General features: G+C 33.9%; 1 protein-coding gene across 1 annotated transcript in view; it reads right to left on the bottom strand.

Moving 5' to 3' along the window:
• Positions 1–19811, bottom strand: part of LOC128237004 (protein bassoon-like) — a 35286-nt gene extending 15475 nt beyond the window's left edge. The window contains exon 1 of the mRNA XM_052952175.1: positions 19743–19811. Coding sequence (XP_052808135.1) covers positions 19743–19811 — 69 coding nt within the window. The remainder of the gene's footprint in view (positions 1–19742) is intronic.
• Positions 19812–23217: the final 3406 nt, after the last annotated feature.

The following is a 23217-nucleotide window of genomic DNA, read 5'->3' as shown; positions in this document are numbered from 1 at the left end:
ATAACGCGACTTCACGTTTAACGTTACGCCTTTTCCAAATATTTGCCGCACGCATGGACACATTTTCGGTATCTCTCTACCAACTTATCAAAACATCTCTGACCCACACAGGGTCGTATCTCCGGATATGCGTCCGTTCAGCAATCACCAGTTCCTGTAGCAATTCGAACTTCAGGCCGCGGCTGTCCATGAAGAAAATAAGCATCGTCTTGTTCAGTGACTTGGATGCGCATTATGAGTAATAAATAAAGATTTTTTGCACATTGAGCATTTACAACACGGATCTGTCCAGGTGCGGATCAACCTTCAAGGAAGTTTTAAGAGAAGCTTATTTCGTTTTGAAGGCTCTTCCATATCTGACTAGCATCAAAGCGGAAATAGTTACTATGGTTACTATGCTTACTGATGGCACGTATACACAGCTTTCAAATATGAAAATAAAATTACATTTTTTAAATGCTACAAGGTTTTAAAAATATTGAAAGCGTACAGACATTTGATAGTTTCGACGCATATTACCCTGTTAGATGAAATTATGACTATTTAACTCTATGGAGAAGATTTTCATTATTTGAGGATTAATCATTAAATACATTTCCAAAGCTCCGTATTGAATCTTTTCCATTTGCTACAAAATGCCAATCGACATGACATTATTTGAAATTGGATCTGAGAAAATAAATATGACGATAAGCTAAGTATTGATTGTTAAAAAAGTGATAAGTCAGTAAATGATATTCAGTTGCATAGCTGCTTTTTGCACTTTTAAGAAACGCCTACAAGTTTTATTTGCTTTATTTAATATATTTATATCTTTCACAGAACTTGAAGCCAACTGGAATTGCTTGAACATTGTCAGAGTTAACCTGCATTTGATTTTATGTAAACCGGTTTATCAAAACTTTCCTCTACAATAGTGGTCGTAACAATATCAGAAGTTGCTTTTTCAACACGTCGTGAATGGAATTAAACTTTAAAAAAACGCACCTTAATTTCACCACGTAAGAAGAAAAAATGTAAACAACCAAATCTTGTTATCCAATGTATCCATAATAACATATTGATACCTATTTGACCTTTGATATGCTTCGTTATGCGTGGGAATGTCTCACAATTTATTACAAAAATGCATGCTGAGAACAAAAGACGCAAATTGTCGTAATTAACTGTTTTTGTACAAACTTGATACTCGTCAGCCATACGTAAGTTAGACGTGTTTTACAAACGAAGTCGTTGCCATTTTGACGTCTATGAATCTGATGACAAACTCAATTGACAACTTATATGGACAATATGTGTATGAAACCTGTGTTCATCGGTTCGGTTAGGCAGGCAGCATATTAACTTCCGGTATGCCAACTTTGAACGTCCAAAATAGTTACACAAACGTAGCTGAATATTCCCAACAGTTATTCATTTAAAAACTACTAAATATAAAACAATTGTGATAATTCTTGAAGTTAGTTCTACTTTTGAATTAGACTGTAATATTGTCAATGTCAAAAATGGCATTATCAGCCAGATAACATATCTCTTTTATATAAATAACACACAGTATAGGAAGGTCAACAAAGCTTTCCATCCCTTGTATAATACATATGAACTTTTCATGTTACTTAACATAAATTAATTAAATCTGCGTTCAAGATTCTTCCATCTACTTTTGGGGAAACGCTTTTAACATATTAAACTGTTTTCGGCTTATTAAGTTTTCAAACCTATTTCATCATGTTTAATTTAGGAGTTAAACGGATCCAATGATTATGATAATGGTGAGAAGCATGCTATGAAACCCTCCACATTGATGTCTTCTATACGCATTAGATGTATCTGTTAAAGCACAAAAGAGAAAAAGCCTACGTATTTGAGAGTATTCTTACTTAATAATAAACAAGGTTAAACGCGTTTTAAGTGTATGACTACAATATTATAGTGAAAATGTACGTTTCTTTTTTATTTACACACATTAAGATCATATAATTAAGTAAGTCTGTGACTTACAAATGTCTTTACTAATATGGCACGATAGAAGGCATGTAACGATGTCATATAGTCATTGCATCTGCTTAACTCCTTGAACAACTTTAGCACGATCTATTAGGAAAGAAACATGTGCTTTTCAAAATACTTTCATTTTTTAACAATTTTTTACGTAAAGGTGTCCGTGCATACAGGAGCTTTCAGGGAAGAGCAGTTTTGTTCTATATAGTTCGTATACATTCGTTTACTGACAAAGGGGTAAAACGGGTCTTAGGGGTCTTAGTTTGACATCTTTCCATGTGTATAATTAATCATATCCCCAAGTTTGTTTCCACCATATCTGAATATGGTAAATAAAAATTCACAAATGAGATTGATTGATCATTCTTTTTTAAGAAATGTTTATTCTCCCAAAGCTTTTAAAATTGTCAAAATTCCTCTTGCTGGTGTATAAGCTCAAAACTTGCACGCAGTGTGGGCATGGAGATAACAGGAGTAATAAGTAGCTTATAAGTATCTTCCATGGCCGGGAATGTAAGATGGTTTTATTCCGGTCCGAGCGTAGGGTGTTTTGCGGAAACGAGGTTTATCGAGTTACCGCAAAACACCCTGCGCGAGGGTCGGGATGAACATATCTTACACGAGCGGCCATGGTAGATGCTTTTTCTCCCACCTCAGTTAAACAAAATTAAGAAAAAAATGTATTTTTTGCTGGAACTCTTTTGTGCTTAGTGAAAATAATTGCGTATGGATATGCGATAATTCGTGGTTGTCATGGATATGCGCGCAGTGATTCAGATTATGTTAATAGTCAAATCGGTCTTTAAATAGTTCAAAGGAGAGTGCAGCATTATTTCTTGAAAGGTGCGTGAAAACTGTTTTATGGTGACATTTGAAGCGAGAAATAATTAATTAGCGTTCTAAATATTGCCACAAGACAAAGTTTCCATGATGTTACAGACGACAGTCTTCAACAAGGTAGGTTGTTCCATATGGGCATTTTATCTTCGCCCGTGGGCAAGAAAAGAATTTCTAGCATGGTTAAATTATTGGGAGAAAATATATTTTAATTGGATATTTCTTTTAATGTGCTTTACTCATTGTTTATTTTTAACATTTTGTTTAAAGTTTAATTTCTCTGTGATTACAGGGACTTCAATACTCAATTACTATTTACACATGTATGTGGTTAATATGGCACCTATTTCACAAAAACCTCTTCTGTCTAATAAGCTTATCTTACGTCTAACAAGCTTGAGTAGGTTATTTCATTAAGCCAAATCTTTTACTTAATCTGAAGGATTTATAATAAATAATACTATAGAAATGTGTATTATATTACTCAGTCAAATAGTCTAGCAATGTTTTCTTACTTTCATTATATCGTACCAGATATCGTTTATGTCTTCAGTGGCATCTTTTTGAATGCATTCAATTCAGATGCAGAAGATCAATAACTGGTAGATAAAAGAACAATCAAATGTAATTTCACATTCTAGATTAAAATATAATTTTAAACTCGTCTTCGTGTATTTCTCAAAGGCCATTGCTTGTTAGTGGTTTGTTTGCATTCCCTCGTTTAAATGAGTTTCGTCGTGTTCGAAGTCAATCAAGTACGAGCTATTGGTAATTTACTGATGTTTTTATGGCGGTAATAGTGTTATTTTATTAAGGTAAAATGGGCGTTAAACGAACACTTTTCTTTATTATTCTGTCACTTGCACACAAATCGGAAAAATAACAAGGAGCCTTGTAAATTTTAGTTTATTAGGATAGTAGATCACTTGATGTTTATCTACAGTCAGTTGGTCATGTGACAGCGAAAACGGACTTCTTTTCAATTCTAAAATGTCAGAAGAAAAGCACAAATAATGTTTCAGTATCATATCAATAGTCCGCCAACAACCGAACTCAACAATCACTCGCCCATAAAGTCCCACAACTCTGCATAATATTGACACTGGTAAAACAATCGACCAGAAAAATCTACATCTGATGTGAAAATCATACCCCAGCCGCAAATTCTGTAAACTGTGCAGCATTCAACGATAGTAAGTTCCATTTCTGTGGTGAATGACAACACCCCACTTACAACAGCAATGTATTATCTTTTTGCCGGAGCTGTTCTGAATATCCAACACTATCAACACGAATGAAATCCATTTAACATGTGGCGATTGTTTGTAACATTCGTGATCTTGAACCATGACCTGTGTACTGTACTCTGTGACTTGCGGAAAAATTGTTACATTATCAGACTGATTCATGTTTATGCACTTTTAAAAGCTTTATTATGTTTTGAATTGATATTGACGTATTAAAATGCCATGACTTTGACTGCAAGCCTATTGAAAAAAGTTGAACAGCTTTGAGAACTATTTCGGGAACGATTTTAACATGGATACCGAGTGTGATATGACGTCATCAGGGGAAAAACAGTTGTCCCCCTTTTTTTAAAGAAACTTAATAATTTTGAGGTTACTTATAGTGTTTAAATAAACAAAGTTACAGGATAAATACACTACTAGGTTAGTGTCGTGGATGGAGTCAAGTTTATCTGGCTCGGCTGAGGAATTTATCGGGTTCGCCTTCTCTAAATTCTTCCTCCAGGCCAGATTACCCCCCACCCCCCCCCCCCCCCATCCACGGCACTAACCTAGTATTCTCTATTTTTATACTGAAAAAGATTCCTGATTTTCAAGAAGGAAGCAATTTGTGTTTGGAAAGAATTCGAAGTAAATTCATCTTATTTATTTACTGACCAAGTCAATGGAAGTTAATGGGAAAGTAATTTGATACTTGTTCTTCAAAATAACACTCTCAGTTTGAAATGAATTACTTAAATTGGAACCCAAAGGTTATACATACCTGAATAATATAAAACTTTTTGATGTTTGAAAACATTCTCCCAGAGTGATTTTGAACTAATCTGAAACACAGTTTTCGAGCTTATAGTCTGAACAAATTGAGACTTAATGTATTGAATACTCAATACGTAAATTATGTATGCGTATACACCTAAGATTTTGTACATTTTGATTAGTTCTTTTCCCTGCACTGTAAGTGTTGAAAAATATTAAGTAAATACAAGATTGCGTTCTGTTCCGATTAATATGATAACAAGCTTAAGCATTTATCTTCGCTAGGAATTAATTTTATGAACACCCTGCTCACTATATCTCCTTAATTGGTATAGTCTTGTCGCGTTTGACCATTTCTTTATTTATGCATGCATGTATGTATGTATGTATGTATGTATGTATGTATGTATGTATGTATGTATGTATGTATGTATGTATGTATGTATGTATGTATGTATGTATGTATGTATGTATGTATGTATGTATGTATGTATGTATGTATGTATGTATGTATGTATGTATGTATGTATGTATGTATGTATGTATGTATGTATGTATGTATGTATGTATGTATGTATGTATGTATGTATGTATGTATGTATGTATGTATGTATGTATGTATGTATGTATGTATGTATGTATGTATGTATGTACTTCGTGTATTTCTCAAAGGCCATTGCTTGTTAGTGGTTTGTTTGCATTCCCTCGTTTAAATGAGTTTCGTCGTGTTCGAAGTCAATCAAGTACGAGCTATTGGTAATTTACTGATGTTTTTATGGCGGTAATAGTGTTATTTTATTAAGGTAAAATGGGCGTTAAACGAACACTTTTCTTTATTATTCTGTCACTTGCACACAAATCGGAAAAATAACAAGGAGCCTTGTAAATTTTAGTTTATTAGGATAGTAGATCACTTGATGTTTATCTACAGTCAGTTGGTCATGTGACAGCGAAAACGGACTTCTTTTCAATTCTAAAATGTCAGAAGAAAAGCACAAATAATGTTTCAGTATCATATCAATAGTCCGCCAACAACCGAACTCAACAATCACTCGCCCATAAAGTCCCACAACTCTGCATAATATTGACACTGGTAAAACAATCGACCAGAAAAATCTACATCTGATGTGAAAATCATACCCCAGCCGCAAATTCTGTAAACTGTGCAGCATTCAACGATAGTAAGTTCCATTTCTGTGGTGAATGACAACACCCCACTTACAACAGCAATGTATTATCTTTTTGCCGGAGCTGTTCTGAATATCCAACACTATCAACACGAATGAAATCCATTTAACATGTGGCGATTGTTTGTAACATTCGTGATCTTGAACCATGACCTGTGTACTGTACTCTGTGACTTGCGGAAAAATTGTTACATTATCAGACTGATTCATGTTTATGCACTTTTAAAAGCTTTATTATGTTTTGAATTGATATTGACGTATTAAAATGCCATGACTTTGACTGCAAGCCTATTGAAAAAAGTTGAACAGCTTTGAGAACTATTTCGGGAACGATTTAAACATGGATACCGAGTGTGATATGACGTCATCAGGGGAAAAAACAGTTGTCCCCCTTTTTTTAAAGAAACTTAATAATTTTGAGGTTATTTATAGTGTTTAAATAAACAAAGTGACAGGATAAATACACTACTAGGTTAGTGTCGTGGATGGAGTCAAGTTTATCTGGCTCGGCTGAGGAATTTATCGGGTTCGCCTTCTCTAAATTCTTCCTCCAGGCCAGATTACCCCCCACCCCCCCCCCCCCATCCACGGCACTAACCTAAAAGATTCCTGATTTTCAAGAAGGAAGCAATTTGTGTTTGGAAAGAATTCGAAGTAAATTCATCTTATTTATTTACTGACCAAGTCAATGGAAGTTAATGGGAAAGTAATTTGATACTTGTTCTTCAAAATAACACTCTCAGTTTGAAATGAATTACTTAAATTGGAACCCAAAGGTTATACATACCTGAATAATATAAAACTTTTTGATGTTTGAAAACATTCTCCCAGAGTGATTTTGAACTAATCTGAAACACAGTTTTCGAGCTTATAGTCTGAACAAATTGAGACTTAATGTATTGAATACTCAATACGTAAATTATGTATGCGTATACACCTAAGATTTTGTACATTTTGATTAGTTCTTTTCCCTGCACTGTAAGTGTTGAAAAATATTAAGTAAATACAAGATTGCGTTCTGTTCCGATTAATATGATAACAAGCTTAAGCATTTATCTTCGCTAGGAATTAATTTTATGAACACCCTGCTCACTATATCTCCTTAATTGGTATAGTCTTGTCGCGTTTGACCATTTCTTTATGTATGCATGCATGTATGTATGTATGTATGTATGTATGTATGTATGTATGTATGTATGTATGTATGTATGTATGTATGTATGTATGTATGTATGTATGTATGTATGTATGTATGTATGTATGTATGTATGTATGTATGTATGTATGTATGTATGTATGTATGTATGTATGTATGTATGTATGTATGTATGTATGTATGTATGTATGTATGTATGTATGTATGTATGTATGTATGTATGTATGTATGTATGTATGTATGTATGTATGTATGTATGTATGTATGTATGTATGTATGTATGTATGTATGTATGTATGTATGTATGTATGTATGTATGTATGTATGTATGTATGTATGTATGTATGTATGTATGTATGTATGTATGTATGTATGTATGTATGTATGTATGTATGTATGTATGTATGTATGTATGTATGTATGTATGTATGTATGTATGTATGTATGTATGTATGTACTTCGTGTATTTCTCAAAGGCCATTGCTTGTTAGTGGTTTGTTTGCATTCCCTCGTTTAAATGAGTTTCGTCGTGTTCGAAGTCAATCAAGTACGAGCTATTGGTAATTTACTGATGTTTTTATGGCGGTAATAGTGTTATTTTATTAAGGTAAAATGGGCGTTAAACGAACACTTTTCTTTATTATTCTGTCACTTGCACACAAATCGGAAAAATAACAAGGAGCCTTGTAAATTTTAGTTTATTAGGATAGTAGATCACTTGATGTTTATCTACAGTCAGTTGGTCATGTGACAGCGAAAACGGACTTCTTTTCAATTCTAAAATGTCAGAAGAAAAGCACAAATAATGTTTCAGTATCATATCAATAGTCCGCCAACAACCGAACTCAACAATCACTCGCCCATAAAGTCCCACAACTCTGCATAATATTGACACTGGTAAAACAATCGACCAGAAAAATCTACATCTGATGTGAAAATCATACCCCAGCCGCAAATTCTGTAAACTGTGCAGCATTCAACGATAGTAAGTTCCATTTCTGTGGTGAATGACAACACCCCACTTACAACAGCAATGTATTATCTTTTTGCCGGAGCTGTTCTGAATATCCAACACTATCAACACGAATGAAATCCATTTAACATGTGGCGATTGTTTGTAACATTCGTGATCTTGAACCATGACCTGTGTACTGTACTCTGTGACTTGCGGAAAAATTGTTACATTATCAGACTGATTCATGTTTATGCACTTTTAAAAGCTTTATTATGTTTTGAATTGATATTGACGTATTAAAATGCCATGACTTTGACTGCAAGCCTATTGAAAAAAGTTGAACAGCTTTGAGAACTATTTCGGGAACGATTTAAACATGGATACCGAGTGTGATATGACGTCATCAGGGGAAAAAACAGTTGTCCCCCTTTTTTTAAAGAAACTTAATAATTTTGAGGTTATTTATAGTGTTTAAATAAACAAAGTGACAGGATAAATACACTACTAGGTTAGTGTCGTGGATGGAGTCAAGTTTATCTGGCTCGGCTGAGGAATTTATCGGGTTCGCCTTCTCTAAATTCTTCCTCCAGGCCAGATTACCCCCCACCCCCCCCCCCCCCCCCCATCCACGGCACTAACCTAAAAGATTCCTGATTTTCAAGAAGGAAGCAATTTGTGTTTGGAAAGAATTCGAAGTAAATTCATCTTATTTATTTACTGACCAAGTCAATGGAAGTTAATGGGAAAGTAATTTGATACTTGTTCTTCAAAATAACACTCTCAGTTTGAAATGAATTACTTAAATTGGAACCCAAAGGTTATACATACCTGAATAATATAAAACTTTTTGATGTTTGAAAACATTCTCCCAGAGTGATTTTGAACTAATCTGAAACACAGTTTTCGAGCTTATAGTCTGAACAAAATGAGACTTAATGTATTGAATACTCAATACGTAAATTATGTATGCGTATACACCTAAGATTTTGTACATTTTGATTAGTTCTTTTCCCTGCACTGTAAGTGTTGAAAAATATTAAGTAAATACAAGATTGCGTTCTGTTCCGATTAATATGATAACAAGCTTAAGCATTTATCTTCGCTAGGAATTAATTTTATGAACACCCTGCTCACTATATCTCCTTAATTGGTATAGTCTTGTCGCGTTTGACCATTTCTTTATTTAGGCATGCATGTATGTATGTATGTATGTATGTATGTATGTATGTATGTATGTATGTATGTATGTATGTATGTATGTATGTATGTATGTATGTATGTATGTATGTATGTATGTATGTATGTATGTATGTATGTATGTATGTATGTATGTATGTATGTATGTATGTATGTATGTATGTATGTATGTATGTATGTATGTATGTATGTATGCATGCATGCATGCATGCATGCATGCATGCATGTATGTATGTATGTATGTATGTATGTCTTTAGACCTTACGGTCAAGGATAACCCGTGAAAGTGCAAGCACTTATTTCCAACGGGGTCCTTTGTTTTTGCTGAAGGGACAGCACGCTGAAGAGACAGTGGTGGGATACAAGGAAGTCCGGGTGCTATAGCCTAGCTCTTTTTCGAAGAGACCCCTTGGTTCTTTTACGTGCTCGGTGTAAAGCACCGATACACGGGGTACTCCTTTCCTGGGTTAAACCAGTACTGAGTACACCACTTTTCCAAGCACTACCCTTTGAATGCCAAGAGCCAGGCAAGGGAGCTACTTGTACCAACTTTAAACGTCTTTTGGTATGACGCGGCCAGGGATCGAACCGACGACCTCCCGCTCCGTAGGCGGCGCTTAACCACTAGGCCACGGTGAACTAATCACATTCAATAGAACAATGAAAACCACCGGTTTAACCCCTTATTTAAAAACATGTATCATGATAAACATTTTATTTGATGTTGTTTCTGTTTTGCTGAAAACAAATTATTATGTCTTATTTTGTCATGGTCGTAATACACTCACAATAGAAACTCAGGTTGACGTCCGTTGCATGCTGGCTTGTTGTGTCTATTTTTATTGTAAGAGATCATGATTAATTGTTTGTCTTGATAAGGGTACTAAAATACTCACAAGTAACGCGTAAGTTAATTAAGGATTGTCGAAGTCAGTTCTTTACGCATGATTCTTTCTCAGAAAATAATTACACCATGTTGTTAGACAATGCCTTTCGCGGGCATCTGTCTGCGAAGCACTAATTTAATTAGAAACCAAACCAATTACTCCGCCACCGCTCTAAACATTTTGTATTTAAACAAAAAATTATATAGCACCCTGTGACACTAAACTGTGTAAAGAATTGTTTTAAAACTAATTGTCTCATTTGTTTTCACCAAAGTAAAAAATGTGTCCAACATTTACTACAATGTATGTACCAGCATACGGCATTGCTTCCTCAAATATAGGTCATATATGTTTCTTTTGTGATATGCACAATACGGCAAGTAAAAATAAGGCTTTTCAGTGAAAAATACCAGCTATTATTTAAAACAAAAAAATGAAATATAGCCGTTTGCTGATGTTATACTATTGACAATCGCAATGTTCATGTATACTATGCGGGGAATTCAGAATATCGCCAAGTATTTAAATTATTCTCTCTTTCTCCTTATTCCATGCATATTGATTGTATACAAACCTTCTGTGATATGGAGCTAGAGATTCTTATTCTAAATACAAAATTGTCATTAAGGCTTATTTTGATTTAGAGATTCGATTAAGATAACACTATAGAAAAAAGACATTCGGAGGCAAACAAACATCACCTTATGCAAACAATAGTCTTATCTGAATTTGTATTTTTCATTTACAATAATGATGAAGTACAACACTGTCAACGACACAATATAAGCCGCTTAATTTGTATTTTTAATTAGTATACAGAACGAACTCAAAGCAATAACACAGTGGGGTAAGATACGTGGTGTGGACATACTATCATCAGGCTCCAGTACACTTAATCACCCCATCTCTTATTAGCAATTCACTCGATTGACTATGATTGCATGTCACGTACTGTTTATCATTCTTTTTGCCACACTTTATTAGATTCTAAATGAAAGATGTAGCGACTAATGGCACGAAACAGACCATCGTCGGTCTACACTTAATCATGAATTCATTCTTATCATTTCATTAAACGGCTTAGGCTTCACTGACTTCATCGTCATGTTGTACATCATTCGATGACATAAAATGATTACCTCACGAAAGCTGTGTCCTTAATTATTTATTTACTGATTTCGTTACAAGACTCGGAACTCCAAAACATAAAACTTGTAAAATTCATTCCGACAAAGAATCCGGTGGATTTAAAACTGTTATACATATCACCAAAGAAATGTGTAATATTATTCACACAGGTGTTCTAAAGAAAACAATGACGTTATTATGTATATATATATTATAGTTCAATATTGGCGATCTTCAAAAAAGAGCGAGTGAAAATAGAGCCCTTACGCTCACCCGAACCCTGTGGTTGAGGTATACTGCTCTGTTATATGTATATCGTCTGTAAAATTAGACTCTTACTTATTCGGTGTTTGTTTGTGCATTCGTCAGAATCGATCTACAAAATATGAATGAATCAAAAAATTGAAAAAAAACTCGATTGCCATTGACACACAATTTCAAACGCCAAATACATTTCACTACTGACACTGGTTTAACAATAAGTCTTGGTGAAAAAAATAGACTGACTGAAGCTGTTTTTGGCATTCGCCAGAACAGATCTTCGAAAATAAGTTAACATAAATTAAAACCAATCCTCCATTGCTGTTTTCCCACTCAAAAATACAAACACCAAATAAATGTCATATGAATTAATATTAATATAAAAAATGTTGTTAAACTTAAAAATCTAAAAAGTTTCGTAGCATGGGTCTAAGTTTTCTGTTAAATATAGTCTAAATGTTAATACTGTGCAATTAATGGAACGGCATTATCAATTAGTTCACAATCGACTTTTCCGATAAGAATTACGTAGTTATATCATAAAAAATATCATTGACGTATTGTAGTGTAAGTCAGGATCGCTTCAATATCTTGGAACAGCAGTCCTTTTACCAACTGTTAAACTATTTAATATGTATTCAACGCATTTTAAAGGGTTCTCCGGATTTCAAACCTGATCAGTTCAGTGTTGACCCCGTCACTTTAACATTGTGTATTAAAGCGAAATGTTGCTGTGAATAAGAGGAAGTGTGTACCCTCGCAAGGTGGTGCAGTATATGCCAAATTAATTATTATTAATTATTGTGATGTAGGATAAACAAGAGTAGATTTTAAGTAAATGGCTACCAGACACAAAGTAAAAGACAATTTATCAACCTTTTTCTTCGAAGAACAAACACAATTATAAAAGCACTACAATTTTCAAAATAAGATTCTGAATTACCGTTACATTACCACATTAAACACATGTTCAATTTAGTCCAAACAACTTTCTGTGCAATAATAAAATGACAACTACAGGAACCAGCCGAGCAGCCAAAACATTGAACATAAACCCTGTTTAATACACAAGTAAAGGGCGACACTGAACCAAAGACGCATACTTACATACACTACACACACACGTACAAAAAGGTCACATACTCATCAAAATATCTTAACCGATAGATAATGATTCATACACACGTACAAACACAACAAAAAGGTCACACACTCATCAAAATATCTTTACCGATAAATAATAATATTACCACCTTGGAACGGTCAGTAAAGCTCGAGCGTCTTCTGGGGGGGCTTTGACTAGTAAATTGGCCATAACCTAACACTTATTTATTCTTAAATACTAAAAATATAAGCCTCTAAAAGAGCCAACATCAAATGGAACACAATGAAGACTGAAATAAAAGATAACATATAAACTGATAAAGTAGTTTCAAGTTCGCAACGATCGGATACAGTAATTATCTGCAAACGAATGAATCAAGCCGGAGCAAAAGCGCTTATTCTAAAAAAGTTACAGTTATTCAACGCCAGCCATCGCCTTAGCAATGTCAAGTTTTAAAACTATATAACAATCAACATAGATAAAAATGCTGTCGCATATTCTCCAAGATATCAATACATAAATCCCAAGAAAGTTTAAGATACTGTTATGACTACCAAATTCAACAGACAAGTAACCAGGAACACACTTTCAACGATAACAACTTCCTTACAGTTTTATAAAATGTTGTTTGAAATGAGAAATTAAACAGTTAAAAATACATGGAATACTCTAGAAATAGAAAAATGTTCACAAAATACCTTTATTGATCCTGGTATTTTTGAAACTCGACATCATTTCTTCCACATGAAATATTGAACACACCATATGAGCAGTAATTAGATACTACAACACGTTCAGTATTACTCCGAAAAGGTTGAAATTTAATCTTCACAGACAAATATAACTAAACACAAGATTTTAGAAATATTTTAACAATGTTTAGTCTTTTATATAGACATTTTAACTTTATTAAGAACATTGAATTTTCCCAAGAAGCCTGCCGAATAGCAACAATAAGAAAAAGTAACAGTTCATTTCACAAACACACTCAGGATTTTTTTCTCAATTTCTACAATATCTTGTTTATTACTATACGTTTATAAATGAAATAAATAGAAAATTCTAAAGCATTTTTAATAAATTTTAATATATACATGCGAGACATACCATAGGTGAAAACAGATTTGTTTTAAACGAGCCTAGGGCACCATGTAGATAAAACTAGATTTTTAAACCAAAAAGAACTGAATTTAAAATACATGCACATGTAAAAATATAATTTGAAAAGGGATTCATTTGTTTTAAAAACTTCTTTTTACTAATAAGAGTCCCTTAAAAGATTCAAGAGACAATTTTCAAAGTGCTCTTTTCGATCTCTGAAGTAGTGATAGTCCTTAAAGTGCAAACATCTTTGAAAGTTAAATCAAATTGGCTATCCGTCTGAAAAGGACAAATCGAGGGTTATTTGTCACGTGCATGAACATTCTCTAGTTTAAAAATAAATCATGCTTCAGTGTACTTTTGTCACACTTAATCAATCAAATACTTGCTTGTTCTGAATATAAGATTATTTACAGTTTTGCAGCGAAAAACAGTGCCATTTACGGATCAGCCATTGTTGGTGTCTGGACGATTCACAGTGAGTGCCATGAACAAAACTGTAAGTAACGCAGCTATACACTGAACTGTTACAATAATAATAACCTTTACAACAAAATTTACTTGTATACCAAAGTTATTCATAAGATTGTGTGTATGATTTGTGTATTTGGAACCGACAATGGTGCTCAAGTACTCGGGAATAAACCTTAATTAATGTTTCATTTTTAGGATTTAGAAAAAAACAATCATGCTTAACGAAATGTTATGTTGCCTTTGTCTAGAACAAATCGTGCACTCGAAATGTTTAATGAACTGTGCCTTTTCCTTCAATGGCTATTTTATATTCACAGTGATATAATCGACATATCGTCACCTTAGTGCAATAACTCAATAACTGCATATAGAAATAGAAGCAGATATTGAGTTATTGCACTAAGGAGACGATATAAACGATGACTTTCGTTGAATTTATTAGATCGGTTCCAGAATATACGTGTATAATTTGAATCTATTGCATCCTTCAAATGTGAATAAGGAGAGCTCACTCGAGGTGTGAAAAAACGAGGCAAAGTCGGGAATGATATTTTATTATCCAAAACTAAGTGACTGTGAAAGGTTTATTTCCAAACTTATTTCCAATTAAGTTTTAACTATGTCTTCGAAGATTTTATACTCATTCACTATGTGGTACCATGTCAGTTATTGGGCTAGTAGGTGATCCTATTTGAGGTTTACGGAGCAAAGGGAACAATATTGGGTGAGAGCAGATGGGAAAGCAAATGACATCAGGTGACCACTGGAACGAACGGACTTTTGCTAAAAGTGGGTAATATCGAAGGATATACCGGACATTTTCGATGACTTCACCGGACAATTTCAAAGATGACACCAGGGCCAGTGAAAGATAAGTAATGTTAGAAAATGTAATCTTCCAATTAGTGTGATAAATTATACCATATCCTGCCACAAAAGGTTGGCATTTATTAGGCGCGAAATGAGCTAAACGTTATAATGAATAAAAACTTCATGCTGCATATAATGTCATATTCTAAAATACAGACCTCTTTATAAACCTCTTGTATATTCAATTCATCATACAAAAGGATAACAATGAAAATAGTACCTACGTTCCTTGGATATCTGTTGTATGGACATAATTTATATGAAGTTATAGCCAGCACAGCCAAGAAGCGATGAAAATAAGAGAAAACAATTTCAGATACGAGGCGAAATCTAAATGTAAAATGCTTGTTACAAAACGCGGATGCTTTTGAGGTGAAATTCTATGCAAATAATTCAAACTGATGTGCTCCCTTGCAATAGACCTGTGAATTTAGGCGATGAAGATCGCCGCTGTGTAAACAAAAGGCGTGACCCGAAAGTTGCAAAACAGATTCTGCTTACCAAGTGTTACAGACACATTGAAGTTTTTGAAATGGATAGCAGTTTTATCAGAAAATCAGACAAAAATGAATCATGAATCAGTCGTTTTGAAGGCGCTTTGAATGTCCGTTATTGGAATCCGTTATATATACCATTGAAGATACTGAATGGATTTTATCAGAAAATCCGACTCAAATGAATTTTGAATATTGCGTTTTTGTAAGTTTACGTTAATTATTTGAATTAGTATAAGAATAACATGGAAAACAATTAGTCAAATATTGATTAGCAAAAGTGAACACGTATAGAAAAAAGTATGTTGACACCAGCAATCTCGATCGACCCATTATTTATTTGATAGAAATTCAGCAGATTGATTATGATTACATGTCACTATGTGATTGATACCACACGTTATAAATACGGAAGTAAGATGTCATCTCATTCTTTTTAATAATAGACTATCATTGGACCAGCAGCTTTATCAAATCAAATATGAAACTCTACTATAAATCAAACGAGCTACTTGGGCTTTATGATAATACATATACACGCTATTTGTTGTGATAGTATATTGAAATTGTCACAGAAAATAGAAGAATAAGAATGTGATATTTTATAAAACTTAACAAAGTTAACCTCATTTTAAAATACTTACAATGTTATATGATACATACGGAAAACCGAAGACTTAGGTGTTTCCGACGTTGACAAAAACTTTACTTTGGTACATATCTGCGTGATGTTTGGATAGGTTAGATATATTTTCTTTCTTTCTTTTTCAATATCAAACTTGATTAAATGCATATTGATAGTGCACGACCTTGTATTCAGAATTTTTCAATTCATTACTGTTATTTTAATGTCAATGTTCATATGTTATAAAAGAAGTCAACATTCTTCAAGAAAATAAATGAGACAGTCATTAGAGTAATGAATTTTATTCTTTTGCTATTAACATTGTGAAAAAAATCCGGTCGTAAATTTACCTTATTTTATGCAATTAATTTAATTAGATTTTCTTTGTTTTCGAGTGAGGAGTTGTTTTTCTTTAAACATGTTAATAATTGAAATTGTCAAGTGTGATGTTTTGCAGCAATACACAAGTTTTAAACTTAGAGGTGAAACCGTTTCTTAAAAACACGCATTGTGATGCATGTAATATTCATGTGTGTTTGTGCGCATATGACCCTGGTTTAGTAGCTCTAGGCTCTACGCATTGTGCCTCTAGACATCGTCTTACATTTAACCATATCATTCGTGACTTTTCAATACATTATATTTAATCATGATGATTGTATTATTTAGAAACGTTATGATACCGGCCTAGTGGTGGTTTTCAATATTAGTCTTAATAAAAGTAGCTCGTCGGATTCAGTGATATAAATAACGGACAAATACTATCAAGGAATTCAATGATGACTAACAATTGACTTGAGTACTATATAGAATGTGTTTTTCTTATTGCCCATCAAAATGAAACATCAGTACCTTTGACACTTTAGAGTGGTTTATATTTTCGTTTATATGTCTTCATATTACTCGGACTAAACCAGGAAGAATTAAACGATGATCAAATAGAAGCGCCTCAACATTATGTCAATAATTCGCTTTTATTGTTCGAATTCAGGATTTATCCCACATTATTTTATCAGTAAGCATTTTAAAGCATTTTTGCTTTTCGTAATAACAAAATACATATTATTGGAGCCTCATTAGTAGGAATTTACCAACCCTCGGGATATGATATGAATTCCGAAACTACCATGGTACATAAACATAAAAACATGTTTTGGAAGATAATAGTAATTTGCTTTATGCTATAACAAATAATTTTTTATACATTCTGAGCATGTGCCCACGAATTTCGATAGAAATATAAATTTCTCAACATATCGCTCAGGAACCGAGTATAGTGTGCAATGTTTGCCTTAGCCAGCGCTATGTTTAGTTAAAATTGATATGAAAATAACAAACAGCGATTTTCCAAACGAAACGAGGTGTATTTTACAATAACCAATGTGACGTCATAAATCACGTGGTATGTCCACCCTGATATTAAAACAATTTTGTTACGATGGACGAATATTGTCCGGACTGTTTTGAGAATGTTTTTTTTATTGACGGAAAAGTTAATGAAAATTAAAAATTAATACCTTATATTGCTCCTGACTTCTAAAATCTATGTCCCATATTGTAATAAATGTAATTTCGTGATCGTTTAGTCATTACATTCTATCAGCGAGTTCTTCATTTCGAAAATATTTTATCACTTAGAAGATCCCCATTTATAACCTTTATTTTGTTAATGTTGCTTCAATGTTTTATTCCAACGACAGGGAAATGTATAAAAATGTCAAGTAATAAGCTGCGTCATTCTGTAACTATTTTTGGTGTTCTTTAAACTCTATTAAAACGCATAATAACAACGCAACGCTCCGTGCGTGAAGCTGACGTGGAAATTGTTTAGCGTCAGAAGAGGTAGATCAGAGTAAAAGTAGACAAAGCACAGAGTTAACCAGACATCACCTTATAATCAGTGAAAATGTTTAAAACTATTTATTTCAAAATTAATTCGTGAAACCTTACATAGGTTGTCCCCCTCACTACCCATGCTACAGAATGTTTGGTTCATAAACAAAAAAAAAACAAATATAACACTCTATCGACATGTACCTTTTATGCCATGTACAACCAGTGTTGATCGTAATATGCATGAACGCATGCCACGAATCTGTCCAGGAGCTGATTGACTGTTAATATTTATACCACAAATTCAGTGTCTTAAATGAACTGCCTTTTGGCAATTGCGAATATTTTCCAATGAACGCAACATCCTCCGATATGTTCGGATCGCGAATGATCGCATAGTAATATACATGCAATTTGAAAAATATTAACCATTGTATTGTTTGTAGTGTGCCAACGACAAACTTCAATCAACATGTTGGAAAGTGTTTACGTATGGTTTGTTAACATGTATTTTGTCAAATTTACGTTTAAAAGTAATTTACTGTTTCAACTATGAAGCGATTACTTACTTCCCGCGTCGTTATAAAGTATTATGATAAAAGCTGCCATCCATTACAGCCCCTGGATTACAGACGACAGGAGACTTCAGTATGGACAGTACAATACATTGATGCAGGAACTCCGAGATGAAGATATTTTAAGAAAGGAGTTACATGGCATCTGGGGGCACGTACGCCTCTATGGGATATGACTTTCGTGTTTCTGCGGTAAATATGTGTTGTTTTGTCCCAGACGTGTGAATTGTCCTGATTTAAGAGTAAAAGGTTGTATATCTGGCAATTCCCGATACTCAAGAGGCTAGGCCTGAATTGACCGCCGAATTGGAGGAATAGTGAAACATGCCCCATACTCTTGGTGGCCTCGATGGAAAACTCGTGGCAATAAAGAAGCCACTGGCTTCGAAGGTTTTAATCACAATTACAAGGGCTTCTTTGGCATAGTCATTGTGGCGTTAGTCGATGCAAACTATAAGTTTATCTGGTGTGTCATGGGGGCATGTCATTCATTACTTATGTGAAAAGCTATAGAAACAAGCTCAGTAGCCAAAAGTTTAAATATAAACCCCGTTTAATGGCACAGGGTAGACGCCAAAGACGTAGAGCACAAAAACAAATAATCACATACAAGAAACATGGAAGAACAGCACAAAACTCCACAAACAGCACAGTGCATTTATACTATAAAAAATAGGTATATTTATCAAAAAGTTAGGTACCGTCTTGGAACGATCAGTAAAATGTAAATTTACTGGGGGTTTAAAACAGTTCACGTGCACAAATCTCACTCTTATCCCAACAATCCTGAATAAAGAAAAATCGTAAAAGGTAAATCTTATCAAAGTATGCATCATCTTCAGGAAACTTAATAATAAAACAAATAATAATAAACAAATAGGTAAACCCAAAGTACTTCAATGATTTGAGATCCCAACTCTATCTGCAGAAGAAGGAATACAATTCAGAGCACCTAATGCAAAACTTTTCAAAGATACGATGCGGTCATTGTGTGAAACTATGAGCATCACGCTCAGTCTGTTTTATAAAATTAAAGGCTTAAAACTGTAGTACTTGTCCAACTCCGTCCTTCAACTTCCAGAGGGGGTCTGCAATATCGTCAGTGCTTGCATAATCTTTCATAATCTTATCAGGATACAGTATTCTGTACTTGACCGCGTTTATTGCTGAGGACAACAACCCAGACTTAGTGCATGAAACCTGGATGGCAAAACAACACTTACGAGAGGTTGAGCGACCATCTGGAAGAGGAAACATTGAAGCTGTTGCAGGCAAGCACCAGCAGGAAAACCGTGCTATGGTAAGACATAATGTTGGAGAATTCAGTTAGTAGTTAGGACGAGAGCCATGGATCTTTTAATGTCTCAGTGTTTTCAAAATGTACAGCGTTTCAGTTTGATGTCGTAACATTACTTGTGTAAAATATGTTTTAATGTGTTTGATATCATGCATTTACATTGTTGATAATTTGATAAAGTTCATGTTGATTACATTTTTTTGAAAAAAATAAGGTATGATGATCCTTATCTCGTCGTTACGCCATCGGCTATCATTGACACTTTCCTTAACCGGTATTCGAAAGCCAATCGAATCGTCACAAAATGACATCGTAAACGTTCGTGAAGGCTGACTAAAGTATCAAAAAAGCCAATGACGTTATGACGTGAAAGGATCCCATGGCTTTAGTATATTTAAGTTCTAGACAAATGTGTCTTTAAAAACAACACTCAAATCAATTTCATTTAGTACATTGAGAAATGTGTAAACCCATGAGTATGTTTCAGTGCAGGAAACGTATAAGTGCACCTTTATCGGCACATTCGAATGTATAAATGCATAATGACGAGTGTACCTTATCGACATTTATGCTTATGACAACTAACTTAAAATAACATGCGAAAAAGATTACAAAGCCTTGCATACGGCTGAGTTAATGGTTAATGGTGATGGCTTACCAAACCTTCTGAATGGTTGCTGATGGTTTGCGGAAGATCCCGAAGCCGTCTCGTTCGGTGTCTAAATTAAAAAAAAGAGTTTTTTCGACTACGATTTGGCCCGAAGTGCCGAGAAGATTTCTAGAAATGTTACAAAAGAACACTGAAGGGTTCCAGAATATCGCAAAGACAAACCAAAACATGCCGATTTTGCGAATTCCGCTTTCGGGAATCCTTCGGGGCCAAGTGGACACCAGGTCGTAGAATGTTTCCGGTTACGGTCGAGTCGTTCTATTTACAGAATAGTTAAGTAAAAATTCCTTTAAGTTTTTTTTAAATGAAACGAATTTTTTTTTTAACAATTCTGGAACGATTCCTTACATTTTAAGCAATATGCAAAACGCCGAAATGGTATATCCCTGTGACCATACTTTCTAAATGGAATCTATTCAATCTTCAATTCTGATTAAAAACTCAAATCTATAAACTTTTTTTATCAGTTTATCACTAGTGATGACACACAGACGTAATGAAGATGATTTGGCAATAACAAATACGAATTTTATTATGATAATACCTAACTTGACATTGTTGATGACTGGGATACAGTTCAATTACAATCATTTTTTCAAAAACAATGAAACGTCTTATAGAAAGTCCGAAATTAAATTTACCTCCATTCAGTACCATTAGTTGATCCTATGATAACACCTATTTTGTTGTATGGATCTATTTCTCTATTGCTCATCAGTTAGTCAGCTTTATATATTCTGTCAACTATGTCTCATTAGTAGCATATTATGTTAAATAGTTACAGAATAGTTTTGTAGTAGGTCAAATACAATTTGCCGACACAGTTAACAACAATAAAATTGTTCTTCACGGAATAACTGTCATATTAGAAACTGATTAAAATATGGTTGTATCAACATTTTCAAGGCATTTCTACATTTGAAAATGCTTATAAAAATACACTTTATATAAAGAATATATGCAAGAAAAATATATGTTATAGGTGTCATAGAATATAAAATTGCAAGGTTTGTCAAAGTCTATCATTTTGTTCCAAAGCTGACAAAACAAACCCTCTGCAAATAACTTTCACTAAAAACATAAAGCAATATTTAAAATAACGGTCATAAAGATATATTTTTATTAGAAAGAATTATTTTACTATGATTTTAACAAAGCAGCATTGTCGGGGTTAGTTTTTAAACAAATTAAGTCATAAACTCATAACAAAAAATGGGCAAACACTTTTTTGATATCCATGGTAATTTGTAAGAATGTGGCAAAGTAATGTAATGAATAATCACCCATTATTTGTCCGAAAAGAAAACAAAAAATCAAACGTCCAAAATATATTTAAAATAAAATATAACGAAGAGTTATTAACTAACTATAGGTACATTAATGGCTGATAATTTCCTTCATAGATTTTAGATATACTCCGGACTGTTCTGAAAAGGGAAATACATCATATGGTATTTCGATTGTATATTCAAGTTTACTTCTTATCTCTTCCGTTGGTTGAGTTATACTCTGAGAATAACGATTACAGATTAACATTGCTAGTCTCCAAAAAAAACAAATAGGTATAATGCGCTGAAGACAAACCAAATTGTTTATATAATTGTATACACTAAAATAGAACTAGAAGCGACGCAATGCGACGAATCCAAATTTTTCATAGTGGCAATAAGAAACCATAGCCATTGATTTTCTTGTATGATTTAGAAAAAAAGCAGCAGCCTTTCTATTTACTTGTATGATAAAGATACGTTATTGAAAATTACTCTATTTAAGTATCGTCTGTGTTTAGTTTCGCTACAGCATTTATAATTAGTTTCTTATGACCGCCCGAACGCCCGTTCGTTCGACCTCACGCCCAACAGTATCTTTATTCAGATATTCCGGTTTTCGTTTAAAACCTGTATAAAAAATGTAAAAATAAATCGTTGTTAAACGGCATAAAACTGTTAGTGCAACGTGTTACAAAATCAAGTCGTATTAAAAAGGTAAAATAATGTTAGTAACGCTTTCCGTTTGGCTTCACATATCCGTCAGTATCGAGAGAACCCTTTAGTCTTGGATTCAGATATCCGTCATTATCGAGAGAACGCTTTCCTTTTGGCTTCACATATCCGTCAGTATCGAGACAACGCTTTCCTGTTGACTTCATAAATCCGTCAGTATCGAGAGGGCGCTTTCCTGTTGGCTTCACATATCCGTCAGTATCGAGACAACGCTTTTCTGTTGGCTTCGCATATCCGTCAGTATCGAGAGAACGCTTTCCTGTTGGCTTCACATATCCTTCAGTATCGAGAGAACGCTTTCCTGTTGGCTTCACATATCCGTCAGTATCGAGAGAACGCTTTCCTGCTGGCTTCACATATCCGTCAGTATCGAGATAACCCTTTCGTCTTGGCTTCACATATCTGTCAGTATTGAGAGAACGCTTTCCTGTTGGCTTCACAAATCCGTCAGTATCGAGAGAGCGCTTTCCTGTTAGCTTCACATATCCGTCAGTATCGAGAGAACCCTTTCGTCTTGGCTTCACATATCTGTCAGTATCGACATCGTAGCATTGTATT

The sequence above is a fragment of the Mya arenaria genome, chromosome 6, assembly GCF_026914265.1.
Source record: "Mya arenaria isolate MELC-2E11 chromosome 6, ASM2691426v1".
In the NCBI taxonomy this organism is placed as follows: domain Eukaryota; kingdom Metazoa; phylum Mollusca; class Bivalvia; order Myida; family Myidae; genus Mya; species Mya arenaria.
Note: the sequence above shows the minus strand (reverse complement) of the source record. Positions and strands in the feature narration are given on the sequence as shown.